At 43.4% G+C, this 19773-nt stretch overlaps 1 protein-coding gene across 1 annotated transcript in view; it reads left to right on the top strand.

The window, feature by feature from the left end:
• The window catches only part of gnb1l (guanine nucleotide binding protein (G protein), beta polypeptide 1-like), a 45057-nt gene extending 25284 nt beyond the window's left edge, over positions 1-19773 (top strand). The window contains exons 6-7 of the mRNA XM_079516209.1: positions 3161-3376; positions 18659-19773. Coding sequence (XP_079372335.1) covers positions 3161-3376; positions 18659-18937 — 495 coding nt within the window. The 3' untranslated portion in view covers positions 18938-19773. The remainder of the gene's footprint in view (positions 1-3160; positions 3377-18658) is intronic.

Here is a 19773-nt window from a genome sequence, read left to right as displayed (position 1 = left end):
GTGTTGTTTAGATGTTGAGATTTTAGATGTTTTCCCGGATTGAAGGGGTTAAGAGAGGTTTTATGTCTCTGTATGATGAAATTAACCAGCTCAGTGGCCTTGTGGTTAGTGTCCGCCCTGACTGGAAGGTTGGGGTTTGATCCCTGGTTGGGTCGTACCAAAGAATGCCTCCCTGCTTGGCACTCGGCATCAAGGGTTTGATTGGTGTAAGTCCCTGCATCATGTCCAGAGGGTGTACTTGTACATCATGTCCAGGGGGTGTACTTTACTTGTACATCAAGCTGCCTCACGCTACAGAATCAAGAGATGGGCTCCTGCCCTATGGGCCTCATGGCTCAGCAAGGCTTACATGATGAAATGTCTTGGCTGCACCAATGAGCTCTTTTTGAGGCTCCACTACCCTTTGCAATTTAACCAATAAACCAAGTAAAGAAGTACAATGTTTGTTTGTTTCTCACAAATTCTACCATGTAGTTATCACAATGCATTACCCTGATATTGATATAGTTTCCTTATAACTTCTCTACCATCATTTGTTTTCATTCTTCACTGTATACTATAACCGTAGGGGAAAAAAAACCCAGACATAGTTCCTCTCCTTCTGTCTGTCTGTCTGTATATCTGTCTGTCTGTCTGTCTGTCTGTCTGTCTGTCTGTCTCTCTCTCTCTTTTGTTATTACTGCTACAACGTTTGGAACGAAAACCAAGGATGTGTTCTAGTATATCAGATGTAACAATAAAAAATCTTGAATCTCACATAAACATTCCCTCTTTCCCTCTCTCCGTCCAACTTCTATTCATCTGTCTTTCCAGCTGTTCTGTGGTGATGAATCTCTTCTCGAAGCCCTAGCACCACCACAGCCAACCCACACACACACACACACACACACACACACACACTGGCCCTTACTACTTTCTTCTAGAAGGAGTTGTGGAGGATATAATGAATTAGGTGTCTACCCAGGGTTCCCTGACCTCCGGCCCGTGATATCATCAATCAAGGAGGGGTCCTACAGTTTAAGTGAAGTGCAAAAGTGGGCCACGCCAACCACCCCACCACCCGCTTGGCCCAGGAACACTTAAGTCCAGACCATCCCACCCCCATCCCCAGCACAGCAAAGACAAGGCAAGGGGCCACTCACTGATTTTCACTTGTTTTTATTTATTTTCCTAAGTTCCTCACGCTCGACCCTCACTGACGTGTTTGGAGGGAATACACGGTTCTGTCTATAATTTGTTTAAGGCTGGAAAAAGAGAAATATATATACTGCGTTAAGTGAGAAGGGAGAGGACTCGAAGATGGATGAAAAAATGGCAGTCCTTGGCCTCCCTCTTTGCACATATGGAAAGAATTTCTCTCTTCCTTCTTACTTGTACCCTAAGCAGGGCACACTCTGGCTGAGGCCCTGATATGTTTATGTATTAGATGGAATGCCCATAGAGCATGCATCCAGCATTTTACACCTTGCAATCAACTCGGGCAACGACAAACTAAGTAGGTAGGGAGTTTACTACTATTTGCCAAGTATCGTTCAACCAGACACATTGCAGTGGAACTGTAAATTAATTCTAGATCACTGTAGTTTACCACTGCAACCTGTGTTTCTGTGTGTCGGACACTGTAATAGTAAACAGTAAAAGTACCTGTTGATTGGTACTAGAAGCTTACAGTTTTCTGCAGCAGCAGTAATGCAACCTATGGATTCGTGATACAGATGAGGAGCAAAGTGACGAGAGCTGTAATTGACTGCTGGTAGGAGAGGAAGCGCCAGGCTGACTAATGGAGTCCATAGTGGCTCTGTCTCTCATAGTGTCAGCAGGCTGACGAATGGAGTCCAGAGTGGCTCTGTCATGGTGTCAACAGGAGCTTCCAGTCTGATAACCTCTCTGCTCTCGGCACCCCACTGTGGTTTCTCTGGTTTTCCACAGAAACCACAGCTTCCCCTGATTCTGTGGGCCCTATTTTGCATGTCTTAAAGGACAACTTCGTTTTTTTTAACCAAGGTTCATATTTTAGGTTATTAGAGAAAGTAAAAGATGAGATTATTATTATTTTTCATTTGCTGCTTTATTTCGTTTTCATGATTTTAGCTATTTTTGAGAGGGGGTCGGGGGCATTCAAACAGGTGGCTCGGCTAAATATGTATTTTTATACAAAATTATACAGCAATTTCTTTGTTATTATTTACAAACTGATGTGAGGTGACAATGACAAACTGACGATTGAGCCTATGACACAGCACAGTAGGGAGGCCCCTAGTACCTCCTCCTTCACATTCAATAGATCCTGTGCTCTTTTGAGGCCAGATGTAATTTCCTGGGGTCTAGTAGGGCTATAGTAAATTATAATAAAGAAATTCCGTAAAATGTTGTAAAAAAAATACACATTTAGCCACTTGTTCGAATGCTCCCACCCCCCCTCTCAAAAATAGCTAAAATGAAAGAAAGCAGCAAATAGAAAAAAATTACACTCTTACCTAAACTACTGCACTGAAACGGACACAGAGGCAGTTATAGTGGACCCCCGCAGATAATAATAATGCAGCTGGTAATTGTGTGTGTGTGTGTGTGTGTGTGTGTGTGTGTGTGTGTGTGTGTGTGTGTGTGTGTGTGTGTGTGTGTGTGTGTGTGTGTGTGTGTGTGTGTGTGTGTGTGTGTGTGTGTGTGTGTGTGTGTGTGTGTGTGTGTGTGTGTGTGTGTGTGAGAGATAAGGGCATTTATTTATAGAATGCAGTCATTTCTGGCAAAAAAAACATTGATAAGATGAAAGACATTGTTTTATTTCTAATGGGTGATGTCGCTCCTGTAGTAAGTTTTGTGCCCATATATGATTTGGGTCGAACGTGGTCACACCAGAAACAGAATGGTATACTAGCAGTGGGACAGTCTGTCATAAAGCTCACAGCGGACCACCATGTCAAGTCTTTGCTGGCACAGTTTAATGCCAATGTCAATGTTACAGGAAGGAACAAAACTCACGTAATACAATTCAAATAGCTAGAGTCAGCTGGCTTTTTTTTAAATAATGTATAACATTACCAATTCTTATATTTGCAGTATGGTAAGGAGTTTTTCTGTCATGCAGAACAGTGCCACCCCCTCATCCAAACCATGTTGTCAAACGTACCTTTTCTCTCCCTCCATCCCTCTCTTCCTCCAGCCTGTATCAGGTCCAGGCCCTCTGCTATTGGCTGGTTACGAAGACGGCTCCCTTCTGCTGTGGGACGTATCCCAGAGGTCTGTGCTGAGCCAAGTCTCCGCCCACCCTGAGCCCATCATGTGTCTGACCTTTGACCCTGAGCATCTTCGTGGTATCTCGGGCTCTGCAGAGAAGAACCTCTCCCCCTGGACGCTTGGCGGACAGCTAAGCCTGCAGGTTAGTGGAAGGAGATGGATAAAAGAGACAGGGTGGGTTTGGTGATGAGGAGGGCAAAGAAGCAGGGGGTTACTTAGAATCTAGACTTAGTTGGAAATGGAAAAGATTTATTGAGAAATGCACTCCACTGTCTTACATGGGCAGCAAGGTGCCCTTGAGCAATACTTAACGGTTTAACTGCTTGTGACGTAACGTTCCGCCAGAAGGAATCCAACCGGCAACTGCTTCTGGCGTAATGTTCCGTCTGATAAGCTTTATTATTGATATCAAACCGGATCACTGATTTCTTTGGCTTGGCCTTTCCTTCTTTAGCGATCCTAGACCGGACTGCGCAACCGCGCTGCCGTTCACCTTCCTTTATACAGGCTGACTAAAATGCTGAATAACTCCTAATCTACGGAGCTCTCCATGGTTTGGATAAAATGTGCGATGCCAGGCTGTCGAGCGATGCGATCAGTTTTGACATCAATAACCTCCGTCTTTTTGATAAAACTGGGCGCTGGGTGTTACTAATTGAAAGGACGTGAACTTCGTCCTGGGCGATCGGGGTGTTAATGGGTTACATAAAGTGTTTTTGACCAAAACACTAAAATATACCTACTTCGTCTTTTTTGTTTTGTTTTTCAATCATATGTCAGTCTGACCAGTGCCTCTTCACACCCATTAATTTCTCTTAAATTATGACTAAATAGCTAAACTGTAAATTGGACAGGAGAGCCGGAGAAGTGCATTTTCTCCTCTCCTCTCTTCTCCAGACTGTCTGGGAAAACACTAGAGGCCAAAGAGGAAGAGACTCAGCAGGGCTCTGGGGTCATAAATCAGTTGCTGGTTACACAGTGTTGGCAAGGCCAGGGCTAAGGGCTGACCTGTCACTCCGGAGCCCGCCACCCACACACAGTCAAACGCAGTAGGACTGCCTGAAATTGTGTTTTGATAAGAATCTTATTGTTGTGTGTGTGTGTGTGTGTGTGTGTGTGTGTGTGTGTGTGTGTGTGTGTGTGTGTGTGTGTGTGTGTGTGTGTGTGTGTGTGTGTGTGTGTGTGTGTGTGTGTGTGTGTGTGTGTGTGTGTGTGTGTGTGTGTGTGTGTATTTTTTTACTGTCTGGCAGATTGTGTCATTTTACGATGGTTGCTGGTGTCACATTCAATGCGTTGTGAGCTTGTAGATCTGCTATTTGTGCCAAATGATCACACGCATGCAGCCATCGGACTCTGTTTTGGACAGTTTTCTTCATCTGTCCCACGATAATCTGGTTGTTTTTGCCTCACTCTCGACTGATCTTCTCCAGGTCTGTTTTGGCCAGGTCTATGACATGCTCAGATTGTGGATGCTAGGATTCATGTGGTTAAGTTCCAGAGTCCAGACATACATACTGTAGACACACTTTTGGGGGTGGACCATACGCACTCATGCTGGGGCCAGAACATCTCCCACCATCCTCCATTTTAACTGCTTCAGTGACTCAGAACCTAAAAAAAGAATTCCATCAGTCTTTGTACCATAATTCAGGATTTCACAAGCGAAAGGGAACGGTCCCATATTTCAGTCGGACCCCAGGAATCAGAGCAGAGAAGACAGAAGAACCTAGGCTGACATAGAACACTCCAGCAGTGTGGAGGAGTGTTATTCTACAGAACCTAGGCTGACATAGTACACTCCAGCAGTATGGAGGAGTGTTATTCTACAGAAGAACCTAGGCTGACATAGTACACTCCAGCAGTATGGAGGAGTGTTATTCTACAGAAGAACCTAGGCTGACATAGTACACTCCAGCAGTGTGGAGGAGTGTTATTCTACAGAAGAACCTAGGCTGACATAGTACACTCCAGCAGTATGGAGGAGTGTTATTCTACAGAGGAACCTAGGCTGACATAGTACACTCCAGCAGCATGGAGGAGTGTTATTCTACAGGAGAACCTAGGCTGACATAGTACACTCCAGCAGTATGGAGGAGTGTTATTCTACAGGAGAACCTAGGCTGACATAGTACACTCCAGCAGTATGGAGGAGTGTTATTCTACAGAAGAACCTAGGCTGACATAGTACACTCCAGCAGTATGGAGGAGTGTTATTCTACAGGAGAACCTAGGCTGACATAGTACACTCCAGCAGTATGGAGGAGTGTTATTCTACAGAAGAACCTAGGCTGACATAGTACACTCCAGCAGTATGGAGGAGTGTTATTCTACAGAAGAACCTAGGCTGACATAGTACACTCCAGCAGTATGGAGGAGTGTTATTCTACAGAACCTAGGCTGACATAGTACACTCCAGCAGTATGGAGGAGTGTTATTCTACTAGAACCTAGGCTGACATAGTACACTCCAGCAGAATGGAGGAGTGTTATTCTACTAGAACCTAGGCTGACATAGTACACTCCAGCAGTATGGAGGAGTGTTATTCTACAGAACCTAGGCTGACATAGTACACTCCAGCAGTATGGAGGAGTGTTATTCTACAGGAGAACCTAGGCTGACATAGTACACTCCAGCAGTATGGAGGAGTGTTATTCTACAGAAGAACCTAGGCTGACATAGTACACTCCAGCAGTATGGAGGAGTGTTATTCTACAGAACCTAGGCTGACATAGTACACTCCAGCAGTGTGGAGGAGTGTTATTCTACAGAACCTAGGCTGACATAGTACACTCCAGCAGTATGGAGGAGTGTTATTCTACAGAAGAACCTAGGCTGACATAGTACACTCCAGCAGTATGGAGGAGTGTTATTCTACAGAAGAACCTAGGCTGACATAGTACACTCCAGCAGTGTGGAGGAGTGTTATTCTACAGAAGAACCTAGGCTGACATAGTACACTCCAGCAGTATGGAGGAGTGTTATTCTACAGAGGAACCTAGGCTGACATAGTACACTCCAGCAGCATGGAGGAGTGTTATTCTACAGGAGAACCTAGGCTGACATAGTACACTCCAGCAGTATGGAGGAGTGTTATTCTACAGGAGAACCTAGGCTGACATAGTACACTCCAGCAGTATGGAGGAGTGTTATTCTACAGAAGAACCTAGGCTGACATAGTACACTCCAGCAGTATGGAGGAGTGTTATTCTACAGGAGAACCTAGGCTGACATAGTACACTCCAGCAGTATGGAGGAGTGTTATTCTACAGAAGAACCTAGGCTGACATAGTACACTCCAGCAGTATGGAGGAGTGTTATTCTACAGAACCTAGGCTGACATAGTACACTCCAGCAGTATGGAGGAGTGTTATTCTACTAGAACCTAGGCTGACATAGTACACTCCAGCAGAATGGAGGAGTGTTATTCTACTAGAACCTAGGCTGACATAGTACACTCCAGCAGTATGGAGGAGTGTTATTCTACAGAACCTAGGCTGACATAGTACACTCCAGCAGTATGGAGGAGTGTTATTCTACAGGAGAACCTAGGCTGACATAGTACACTCCAGCAGTATGGAGGAGTGTTATTCTACAGAAGAACCTAGGCTGACATAGTACACTCCAGCAGTATGGAGGAGTGTTATTCTACAGAACCTAGGCTGACATAGTACACTCCAGCAGTATGGAGGAGTGTTATTCTACTAGAACCTAGGCTGACATAGTACACTCCAGCAGAATGGAGGAGTGTTATTCTACTAGAACCTAGGCTGACATAGTACACTCCAGCAGTATGGAGGAGTGTTATTCTACAGAACCTAGGCTGACATAGTACACTCCAGCAGTATGGAGGAGTGTTATTCTACAGAAGAACCTAGGCTGACATAGTACACTCCAGCAGTATGGAGGAGTGTTATTCTACAGGAGAACCTAGGCTGACATAGTACACTCCAGCAGTATGGAGGAGTGTTATTCTACAGAAGAACCTAGGCTGACATAGTACACTCCAGCAGTATGGAGGAGTGTTATTCTACAGAAGAACCTAGGCTGACATAGTACACTCCAGCAGTATGGAGGAGTGTTATTCTACAGAACCTAGGCTGACATAGTACACTCCAGCAGTATGGAGGAGTGTTATTCTACTAGAACCTAGGCTGACATAGTACACTCCAGCAGAATGGAGGAGTGTTATTCTACTAGAACCTAGGCTGACATAGTACACTCCAGCAGTATGGAGGAGTGTTATTCTACAGAACCTAGGCTGACATAGTACACTCCAGCAGTATGGAGGAGTGTTATTCTACAGGAGAACCTAGGCTGACATAGTACACTCCAGCAGTATGGAGGAGTGTTATTCTACAGAAGAACCTAGGCTGACATAGTACACTCCAGCAGTATGGAGGAGTGTTATTCTACAGAACCTAGGCTGACATAGTACACTCCAGCAGTGTGGAGGAGTGTTATTCTACAGAACCTAGGCTGACATAGTACACTCCAGCAGTATGGAGGAGTGTTATTCTACAGAAGAACCTAGGCTGACATAGTACACTCCAGCAGTATGGAGGAGTGTTATTCTACAGAAGAACCTAGGCTGACATAGTACACTCCAGCAGTGTGGAGGAGTGTTATTCTACAGAAGAACCTAGGCTGACATAGTACACTCCAGCAGTATGGAGGAGTGTTATTCTACAGAGGAACCTAGGCTGACATAGTACACTCCAGCAGCATGGAGGAGTGTTATTCTACAGGAGAACCTAGGCTGACATAGTACACTCCAGCAGTATGGAGGAGTGTTATTCTACAGGAGAACCTAGGCTGACATAGTACACTCCAGCAGTATGGAGGAGTGTTATTCTACAGAAGAACCTAGGCTGACATAGTACACTCCAGCAGTATGGAGGAGTGTTATTCTACAGGAGAACCTAGGCTGACATAGTACACTCCAGCAGTATGGAGGAGTGTTATTCTACAGAAGAACCTAGGCTGACATAGTACACTCCAGCAGTATGGAGGAGTGTTATTCTACAGAACCTAGGCTGACATAGTACACTCCAGCAGTATGGAGGAGTGTTATTCTACTAGAACCTAGGCTGACATAGTACACTCCAGCAGAATGGAGGAGTGTTATTCTACTAGAACCTAGGCTGACATAGTACACTCCAGCAGTATGGAGGAGTGTTATTCTACAGAACCTAGGCTGACATAGTACACTCCAGCAGTATGGAGGAGTGTTATTCTACAGGAGAACCTAGGCTGACATAGTACACTCCAGCAGTATGGAGGAGTGTTATTCTACAGAAGAACCTAGGCTGACATAGTACACTCCAGCAGTATGGAGGAGTGTTATTCTACAGAACCTAGGCTGACATAGTACACTCCAGCAGTATGGAGGAGTGTTATTCTACTAGAACCTAGGCTGACATAGTACACTCCAGCAGAATGGAGGAGTGTTATTCTACTAGAACCTAGGCTGACATAGTACACTCCAGCAGTATGGAGGAGTGTTATTCTACAGAACCTAGGCTGACATAGTACACTCCAGCAGTATGGAGGAGTGTTATTCTACTAGAACCTAGGCTGACATAGTACACTCCAGCAGAATGGAGGAGTGTTATTCTACTAGAACCTAGGCTGACATAGTACACTCCAGCAGTATGGAGGAGTGTTATTCTACAGAAGAACCTAGGCTGACATAGTACACTCCAGCAGTATGGAGGAGTGTTATTCTACAGAACCTAGGCTGACATAGTACACTCCAGCAGTATGGAGGAGTGTTATTCTACTAGAACCTAGGCTGACATAGTACACTCCAGCAGAATGGAGGAGTGTTATTCTACTAGAACCTAGGCTGACATAGTACACTCCAGCAGTATGGAGGAGTGTTATTCTACAGAAGAACCTAGGCTGACATAGTACACTCCAGCAGCATGGAGGAGTGTTATTCTACAGGAGAACCTAGGCTGACATAGTACACTCCAGCAGTATGGAGGAGTGTTATTCTACAGGAGAACCTAGGCTGACATAGTACACTCCAGCAGTATGGAGGAGTGTTATTCTACAGGAGAACCTAGGCTGACATAGTACACTCCAGCAGTATGGAGGAGTGTTATTCTACAGGAGAACCTAGGCTGACATAGTACACTCCAGCAGTATGGAGGAGTGTTATTCTACAGAAGAACCTAGGCTGACATAGTACACTCCAGCAGTATGAGTGTTATTCTACAGAACCTAGGCTGACATAGTACACTCCAGCAGTATGGAGGAGTGTTATTCTACAGGAGAACCTAGGCTGACATAGTACACTCCAGCAGTATGAGTGTTATTCTACAGAACCTAGGCTGACATAGTACACTCCAGCAGTATGGAGGAGTGTTATTCTACAGGAGAACCTAGGCTGACATAGTACACTCCAGCAGTATGGAGGAGTGTTATTCTACAGGAGAACCTAGGCTGACATAGTACACTCCAGCAGTATGGAGGAGTGTTATTCTACAGAACCTAGGCTGACATAGTACACTCCAGCAGTATGGAGGAGTGTTATTCTTTCCGAGCCATTTTTACAAATGAACGCTTGAATTACAAATATTTGCGGGGGAAAAAAGGAACCCTGCATATTCATCCCGTGGAAAAACTTGTCCAGAAAAACACTGAGAAACATTTTATTCATTATACCTAAAATAGGGACAGAGAGAGGTTATTTGGTTTATTTCGCATGAGCAACAAAATATGTATTGGGCGCATAATCCAGAAGGAGGGACGAGAGGGGAAAAGGGGGGGAGAAGTAGGGGAACGGGATCCAGCAGGGGCTTTTAAATTATCCTGAAGTGCAGCCCAGTGTGACGTCCAGACAGCTATCCCCAACTTCTTCCCACAAAAGTATTTTTGTGCCTCTGTAGTGAGGAGTAGGTAGGGGAGGGGGGGGGGGGGGGGGGTCGCGGGGGGACATGGGGGAAGGGGAGGCTGCCGTACCGGGTGGCGTATCCCATCCCCCCCCCCCGACGGACAACCCGTGAGAGGTAATAAAAATATCAAAACCACTGAGGCCCCTTAGCCAAACATAAAACACATCTGCAGTAAAAGGGAACAGTAGTTCACAGTGGGAGGTTGCAATAAAGGCTGGGTAGGAGGGTTAAGAAGTACAGCATCCCGCTTGCCACAAATCACTGCCTGTGCCGCACGCGCACACACACACACACACACACACACACACACACACACACACACACACACACACACACCTGTAGTCTTGACACACGCCGAGAGTGTGGACCCTTACAGTAAAAGGTTTCGCACACACACACACACACACACACACACACACACACACACACACACACACACACACACACGTAGTCACCTGCATGTTATCATTAACCAGCGACCACCTCACGGTGTAGCAGAATAGACCAGAGAGGTTTTCCCACTGGCTGGTTGCAATCTGGAGGAGAGGAAACTGAATTTGACACACCACAGTAGTGGTTTTGATTTAGTGGCGGTGGAGGGCTGTGAAAAAAGCTTATCAAGGGCCAGATAAGGACAGATAGCCTCAGGAATGAAGGTTAATCTGTTACACATGGCTCCCAGAAGCCTTTATCTGTTGCTCTGCAGACTCTCCGGTGACCTCCGTGGACCCCCTGCTACCTGGCTATCTGTTACTGTAGGACCCACCATGTATCATCTGCTCCGACTGTTGTTCAATCCTCTTTCCCTTTCCAGAAAGCATTTCTGACGTACGTGTCGGAATGAGATTATGTGGGTGTAGGGCATTCAAGGTTTAAAAATAAATCCCTTTTTAAGCCGAATGGAGGGTTGTAAGGACAGATTTTTAGGCGGCTGCTTAATGTATTGACAACAAGTGTCTACAGACTGGTTTCTCCAGAACGCAGAGAAAAGAGAGAAAGGAAGAATGCTAGGGGGAGAAAGCCAAGGTTAGGTTTAACAGGGTAAATCAACCATGGCTGACAGTGAGTTGTGATTTTCTTTTCTTTTTTGAGATATGATGACAGTTGCCTACAGGTTGAGCTACATCTCCCTTCAGCTCAATTCCACCTAAATATAACACTTCTTGTATACTCCACACATATACTGTATGTAGTGATGCACACAAACACATTCACCTCCATGATATCACGCAAAGCACACAATATATACATTTTGCTGTAGCCTTTCCATTCGTCATTGGAGAGTAGATTTCATGAGCATTTCCAAAAATAATCTGGAACAATGTACACTATGAGGGCTGCAGCTCCACTCTGTGACAGTTTATTTCCATCTTGCAATGACAGTTTCAGTTAGAGCAGACATTCTAATATCTATAATTTGTTATTGACTGCTGTAAAACCACATTTACACTGCCCGCATGCATCAGTCTTGTCTAGTCTAGTCTGTGAATGAAATGACTGGAGATCAGCTGACTGGATTGTCATTCAACTCTGTGGGAATGATTGTTTATTACTTTTGGGGACTAAATGGTCAAGGTCACAACAATTAAGGTCAAGGTTGAAATTGAGAATGGATCCAACTTCATTAAACATTAATTGGTTAATAATTATTAGGCTACCCTGAAGAGATAATTAAATGTTGAAAAGGTCCACGGTCACGGTCACTAGCAAGGGCAAAATGACATAAGGGGTCATATGAATGTTATTAATAATTACCCCTCATCAGTAATTTTTTGTCCTATCTTGAATATCTTAAAAGGATCCCTGGCTAATAAGCTAGGTATGCATTATAATTGCCCTCTATAACTAAAAATACTTGAGATATTTTAGTTATTTTACAAATGGTTAATCTTTTACTCAAGGGGGACAATGCCCATCACAAGTTGTCATTTATCCATGTGTGGTCCAAAACAACGTAATACTTCCTACGGTTAATATGAACATCAAAACAATATTTTAAATATGATGAATTAGTATATGCATCCATACATTCCATAGGGCTTGACCACACATGGACATATTACATCATCAGCCTGTGACGGGTGTTGACCCCCTTTCAGTAAAAGATCAAGCAAAAATAGTGAATGAAGGTGTTTTTCATCACTTCTAGACGTCAATTATATAGCCTGGAATCCATACTGATTGCCTACGTTCGGTGGATTCTTTTTTCTCAATTCACTATCAGTCTGGCCAGGGTCCTATGTGACTCGTATCAAGGGTCCTATGTGACTCGTATCAAGGGTCCTATGTGTGACTCGTATTTCCAAAGGTCACCTCACCAATTATGTAGGCAAGTCAAGAAGTGACTTGTGTTTTACATTGGAAGACCCTAGAAATGATAATGTATTATGGCATATTTTGATTATTAGCCAGTACTGTACATGGATCATTTTAAAGCTTTCACAACATATATCAATATGGACAATATGACTTGACATGTATGATACACAGTTACGCACAATAATATATAACTTCCAATGACAATTGTCTGACAATCATGACACAGTCATGATTTCTATTTCCAGGTAGTCGCGTCTGTCATAGAAATCATGACGTATACCTTATTTTACCACCCCACCCACACATTACCCTCTTCCTGAATAGAACCGCTCACCTGTTTGACACGTCCGTCTCCTGTCAGCCTCTTTGGCAAGCGAGGTGTGACAAAAGACTGTGATCTTTTGTGTGTGTGTGTGTGTGTGTGTGTGTGTGTGTGTGTGTGTGTGTGTGTGTGTGTGTGTGTGTGTGTGTGTGTGTGTGTGTGTGTGTGTGTGTGTGTGTGTGTGTGTGTGTGTGTGTGTGTGTGTGTGTGTGTGTGTGTGTGTGTGTGTGTGTGTGTGTGTGTGTGTGTGAGAGAGACACGGGCTGGGGTGTGTCTGGAATACCTGTGAAAACCCTCCACCACCTCACCATCACCTCCGCCACACGACAGGCCTCAGTGAGCGAGCGATGACGGGTCGTTTCAATAGTTCAGTGGGAAATGCTGAGTTTGGTGCCAAGAAAGAATGAGAGAGAGAAGTGAGACTTGAGTGAGTGCTGCCAAGCAAACGCTCTGCTGTTTTCAACTTCTCTGTCGGCGAGAGTCTGGAACAATGGTTCTGGAGGCGTGACTTCTTCCTGACTACTTAGAAAGACTACACTACAGAACCACTCTGAGGTCCCAGCTGCTGAACAGAACTGGCCCGTTTCTGACAGCTGAGAGCACTGGCACTTTTTGCTCTGTGTGTGCGCGCATATGGTATGCACTTGTGTGTAGCCCTGTGCACAATCATGCACGCCACACATCCGTGTGTGTGTTTCCCTGTATGTGTGCACTGCACACATTGTGAACACAAGCCAGGAAGAAGCATTCTCTCCGACGAGAAAAAAAAAAGAAAATGAGCGATGGGGCCCAAAGATGGATTCCATCTTTCGATGATGAGAATTTGATAGCGAAGGGAGGAAGGGAAGGGGGAAGAAGAAGAAGAATGGGGCGTCAAGGAGAGCTAGCCAAGACTCCCAGGTTACAGCTAATGGATTTCATTAAGGACTGAGGCCTGGCTAATAGCACTGCTAGGACATCTGGACACTGGATTCATTCAGCAGTGCTGCACAGCTAAAGCAAATAAGTGTGAAAAATAGAATAATAGTATAATGATTTTCTCCATCACTAATGCCTCCCGTATTCTCAAAGAAATATAAAATGTATATAAAAATGTATCAAAAGATATGTTGTCCCAAGGATTATAGATTATGTTAGAGTAGATGTTTTATTGTCATTGGATGTTAAAACACAATTTAACTTAGTTCCGCAGAAATCCACACCACTTAGCAGCATAAAGCCATTTAATTTCTGTGTGTATATATAAATGAACATTTTAAATGTCTAACATTCAAAACAAGATATATCTGCATGCTCTGGAAGCCTTTCTACTATAAACGGTTAAGTCAAATGTATATTGATGATATACCAAAGTGTCTTTGTATATCGATGAATTTAGCGGAGTTTAACAACATTTATAAAACAACATTTATAAAACATTTATTGTTTATAAGAATACCAAATATTAACATACATTTTCACATTATTTGAATATCCAGCATTTAACATTTTTAAAAGTTCTTTGCCCACTGATCCTAATAGTGACATGCGCAGTGACAAAATATACCAAATAGGAGTGGACACTAAATTATTATTACATATAGGTATTAGGGCATTCACTTCTAGTCATTTTTACTAGTTGACTAGTTGCCTAGTTTACTAGTCGACTAGTCGACTAGTTGTTAAACCATCTTTTATGTTTAAAAATAATATTTGTACATTTAAAAACTGTGTACATTGGTGACTATAACTATAATCTACCTGATATTGAGGCCTACAAAATCGGTAAAAAAAATCAACTAGTCGACTAGTACCAGCAAGGTCGACTAGTGGATTTACTAGTCGACTAGTAAACTAGTCGACTAGTTGCTTAATGCCCTAATAGGTATATATATATTTTTTGCTTTATTATTATTATTATCTCAGAGCCCACCTTTGGCGTAGATCTGCATCATTTGAATGTATCTGACCCAGTGCCAATGGTGTCAATCTACGCCAAATGGTCTTTAATAGCAATTATGATCAGGTCATGATACTACTTACATTAGCATTGGGTTGCTAGCTGATGCTGTCAACAACACTGGAGCGCGCCATCTTGAACTGCGCACGCATCCGCACCCATTTCAATCGCTTTTATCTCCAATTCCTTGTCCCGGGCGGCATTTCTGGTCAAATCAAGGTTTATTCCACGGCCCATAGCCTATGCTGTGATCCTCGCGATGAGGCTTTCTCGTCGCCGATCGCGAGACCGGAAGTGGATGCGACAACACACCACTACAGTAGTAGTAACCTTTGTAACATCTAGTCGTGGGTTTTGGCTCTTCAAAATAAGGGTGGAACGTTGGAAAATCGTGGCAGTATGAGGTGAATTAATTAATTAATCCTGGCGGCCAAGCGGTTAAGTACTGTCAATGTATGTATATCTAGCAGCTTCCTGCACTGGTGATGACATCACTGTGCAATTCCATTCTCCTACCTTTACAGTAAGTTGTTTCCATATAATTCTGTGCAGAAAAACTGATATTGTTTTAGTATTTAAATATCAGAAGTTGTCCCTTATCTTTTGCCCAACCTTTAAATACAGGTAGGGCAATTTTTAAAAGTATAATAAATAAATAGTCATGGTATCTAAAACCATCAACACTAAGACCATAACTTACTCTGGCTGTTTTGACTCAATGTCTAAGCTTTAACATTATTATTTTGTTGACTAAACTGTTGTCTTACAGCACTTAAATAAATAAAAAAGTACTAATCTACAAGGGCCATAACTTGTACCTAAAACAGGAATGGATATGGTGCCCAAGCTAAACTTACCCCCAAGCTCTACCGGAGCTTCAAAATCACAGAGGAAAGAAACACGCCTCTGTGTTCTCACTGCAGGAAGTGTGTACGAACTAGGGCTATCCTTTGAAAAGCCTTCGGCTAATTTCTACCTGATTTCTTTTTTTCCTGCAGCTTTCTCAGAGCAGAGAAAGTAAAAACAATTAGCCACCCGACCGCGTCGAGTGACACATAACTACATCACCGTCCATTTACTGCTCACGCCTGACCCCTTAATGAAATAAATACCTTTTCCTGACACAAACTATGGGAAGCAAAGCAAACAAAAATAGACACTTAAACCCATCATTATCAGGGCTGTAATGGAAGCCAGATGGAGAAAAGTTGGGGGCATACCAACTTCTTGAGGTAATAATGTTACTCCAAACGATTCATCTCTCATCTTCGCGGTGTCCTTTGTAGAGTCATACCTAGCTTGTTGGGGCCTAAAACCCAGTGCACACTGTTTCACACTGCCTGCCTTCGGTGATGATGGTATTACTCCACCGAATTCCTGTAAGGAAAACAACGCTATCTAGAAATTCCGCTCTGTTCTTATTTCGGCTTTCTGGTCTCCCATTTTGATCAACGACATTCCTCCCCCTGCGCTCCCTCTATCACTCGTGCATTGCATTCCACTTCCTCCACCCAGGGTACAAGAGTACCTGGCTTATGTCTTCCACATGCGGGCCTGCTGACGTTGGCCGGAACAGGAGCGCGTAGATAAATTCTCCTGGCGTCTCCTCCCGCACGGGGCCATCAGTCTCCCCGGACGTGTCTTATGAAGTCAATTTTACGCTGTCCAGTTCGATTTGGGCTGCCACAGCCAGATGTTCCTCCTATCCCGCCACACCCGCCTCCCCTGGTTTGTCCGACACAGTGTAGATCCCCAGGCTGCAGGAAGAGCACGTTCGCCTCCCCAGGAATGTCCGCTGCGGCAGGCGCCTTTTTAGACGACGATCACGACCGCCATTCATTACAATATGTCAGAATGTTGCCCCTTTTACAGAGATTGATTCCGTCCCGGGGACACAGTAGATCACAGGGAAGATGGGAGCTGTGGATAATCTGGTGCAGGCAGCCGTTACCAACCATGTATTTATCGGGTCGCTCTCGTTCTCCTGCTGACCAGACCTTTCAGTGTGAATGTAATTCATCAGAGGCGCTTAAAGCAGCAAGCGCCTTGGCAAACAAGCATTTCATCAAGGCCGTCGCTCTCTCTCTTTTCACGTGAGCAGGGGTGACAAAGGTAACTTGAGTCCCATCCCGTGCTGTCCCATTGCACATGCAGGATATACACCCTCTCTCTCTCTGGCTCTCTTCGACTCCAAACCAAACAGAGAGGACGCAGAGAGATTTGCTCGCGGCCCTCGTGCCATAATGTTTTATGACTGATGATTGAGTCCCAGGAGTGGCCTGGGCCAGGTTCAACAGGCATCCACGGGCCTTCCATTCTGGACCTCAGTCAGCAGATCAGCTGATAGACTGCTGCTTGTCCGCTGTTTGTCTTTGGGCACGCTTCCCTAGAAGGCAATGAATGATTAAGTAACTGGCTGCCCTACATGTACAGTATATTTAATTGCTTTCTTATCTTGTAGTTGAGCAATAGGTGAGCTGAATTCTTTTTTTTTTTTAAGTAATAATTATTTCAGGCGATAAACATGAAGAATATGCTAATACAGTATATGGTACACATATTTAGAGAATATTCATATTTTCTGTATAGGCCTATATGTGTCTTCCTGTGTTAGTTTGCATATGACTGCATGTATGTTTTGTGCTGCTTTGTAAAGGTCAAACATAATTTGTTTAGTTAGTTGCTGCGAGAGTGAGGTCTAGCCAACACCAACTGGAAGAAAAAATTGTTTATGAACTTTTAAGAGCAGTCTTTAGTGTGCCTTGAAAACCTTTACAGAAACAATTTGCCTGAAGAAGACCTCGTTTTTGGTCAAAAGATGTTGCCTCTTTGATTGCACAAATTAGTGATGCCCCGATGTATCGGCCACATAATCGGTATCGGCTGATATTGCTGTTAACGGTCAATATCGGTATGGGCAAATAAAACTGACATTAACCGATTGCAGTAGCCGATGTTTATCTGTTGTTGACGCATACATTTTGCTGTGGTACATGTTGGTATGTAGGTTATCCGTAGTCTACCAAGCTGTAGATTCTGAACATGTATTTCTTGTATTGAAGATCTATTTGTTTCCCTGGCACAAAAGGGGGAAATAAAAACAACAAAAATTAAATAAACATATCGGTATCAGTATCGGCTATCGGCTAAATTGTTATTTTAAACATCAGTATCGGTATTGGCCAAGAACTTCCATATCGGTGCATCCCTAGCACAAATACTTTATCCCTTTCTTTTACTTTTATTATTACATTATTAGAAACATAGCTATTGTCAGCAGGCAAATAATTAATTGTCTATTAGTTGTGAATAAATTATAAATTATATTGGTTCACGGCAAGTGTGTGCAGCATCAATACTGTATTTCTTGGCTACTATTGAAAAGGTTTGTGGATCCCAGATTAGAGCCAGATTGATGTCAGATATTTGGGTCCTATCCCACCAATTACAGATGTTTTGACTGATATTTTCATTAAAAAAAAAAAAAAAAAAATGTGCAAGATACAAACTTTTAAGATTTGATCAAATGTTCTATTTGAGAGCATTTTCTTGTACACAAGAAAATATATAAAAATTAACACAAATGAGTTAACTTTATTTAACCACTTAAGCCCTGCTCAAAAATGTTGACAATCATCACAGGTGACTTCACAGTCACCTGTGAAGTGCTTGAATTCAGTTGACTGAATAAACCGTGTTAATACCGGTAATTATGACATGCACTCACAAGGTAGTACTTTCGGAAAGTCACAGGAAACACTATGTACTTTTCAAACACTTAAGCCCAATTTACTTTGTTGTATGATGAATAGCAAAAACAGCCTATCAATGAGCTCACAACATGCCGTGAGCCCCCCCAAAAACATTAAAACAAAAACAGGATGACAGTGGTTATGGTTTTGACTTTGACTTGACTTTTTGTGAACCTGTCATACACTTTGTCAGGTCCAAGCCCCTGTGCCCCTGACCAACCCCGGGGTCTCCCAGCTGAGCGTCCGTAGCGACGGTAAGATCCTGGCGTCGGCCGGTTGGGACCATCGAGTGCGCATCTTCAGCTGGAAGAAGCTGCGGCCCCTGGCGGTCCTCCAGCATCACACTGACATGGTGCTTAGTGTGGCCTTCTCAGACCACCAGGAACCCACCCACAGGCTCTTGGCCACGGGCTCCAAGGACCAGCGCATCAGCCTCTGGTCTATATACAACCAAGCTTCTGACACTGGATAAGATGAGCTATTTAGGATGGGTAAAGGGTGCATGGTGATGCTTCCTTCAGGAGGATTCAATCAATGCAAGGCATGCATGCTGTATGCTTTATTATTTTCTTTTACACAAGTAAGTATTATGGAACTGATAGTCATTGAGTTGAGCTCCGGGTTATTGTTTATGTGGAACATTGGTCCATAGCTGCTAGAGTCCTACTCTGGAGGGCAATACACCTGGATGTAGTCTCAGAAGAAAATGAACACAACTTTGACTGATGACACACAGGTTGAGATAGTCACCACATTATGTCATTCCTCATTGCAAACAAAAAAACAAACTTCAAAACAATATTCAGATTTGAACACATAATATTTTAGCTCAGCATTTAGACATCACATTTGTCTTATACAAATCTTTATTCTGTAACACCATACATTTCTTGGGTGCAGTTTGTTTACTTTGGCATTTCTGCATTATGTCAACACAACAGCTGTAGATATGTGAATATATGTACACTGTAGATATCTGATCAAAGATTGTTTGATGCATACACAGAAACCAATTGGTTCTGATTAAAAATATAATTTGCACTTATGGCATGGCGGTTTCACATTGTTATTACTTTAATACTATAGATGTGAATAGTTCTTTACCTCCAAAAATGTGTGAACTATTAGATTGAAATTTAGCCTAGGCTCCATTTGCAAGGACCGTTGTTATCAGAATGAGAGGCATATAGAATTTCTATTGGTTAAAAATCATAGCCGGTTCATATGCCTATGCGTAGATGTGGTGCAGAGACATAAAAAAGTACTTGCCTGAATATAAGACGGGGTCGTATTATAATCGGGGACTAG

Source organism: Electrona antarctica (assembly GCF_951216825.1).
Source record: "Electrona antarctica genome assembly, chromosome: 12".
Lineage (NCBI taxonomy): Eukaryota > Metazoa > Chordata > Actinopteri > Myctophiformes > Myctophidae > Electrona > Electrona antarctica.
Note: the sequence above shows the minus strand (reverse complement) of the source record. Positions and strands in the feature narration are given on the sequence as shown.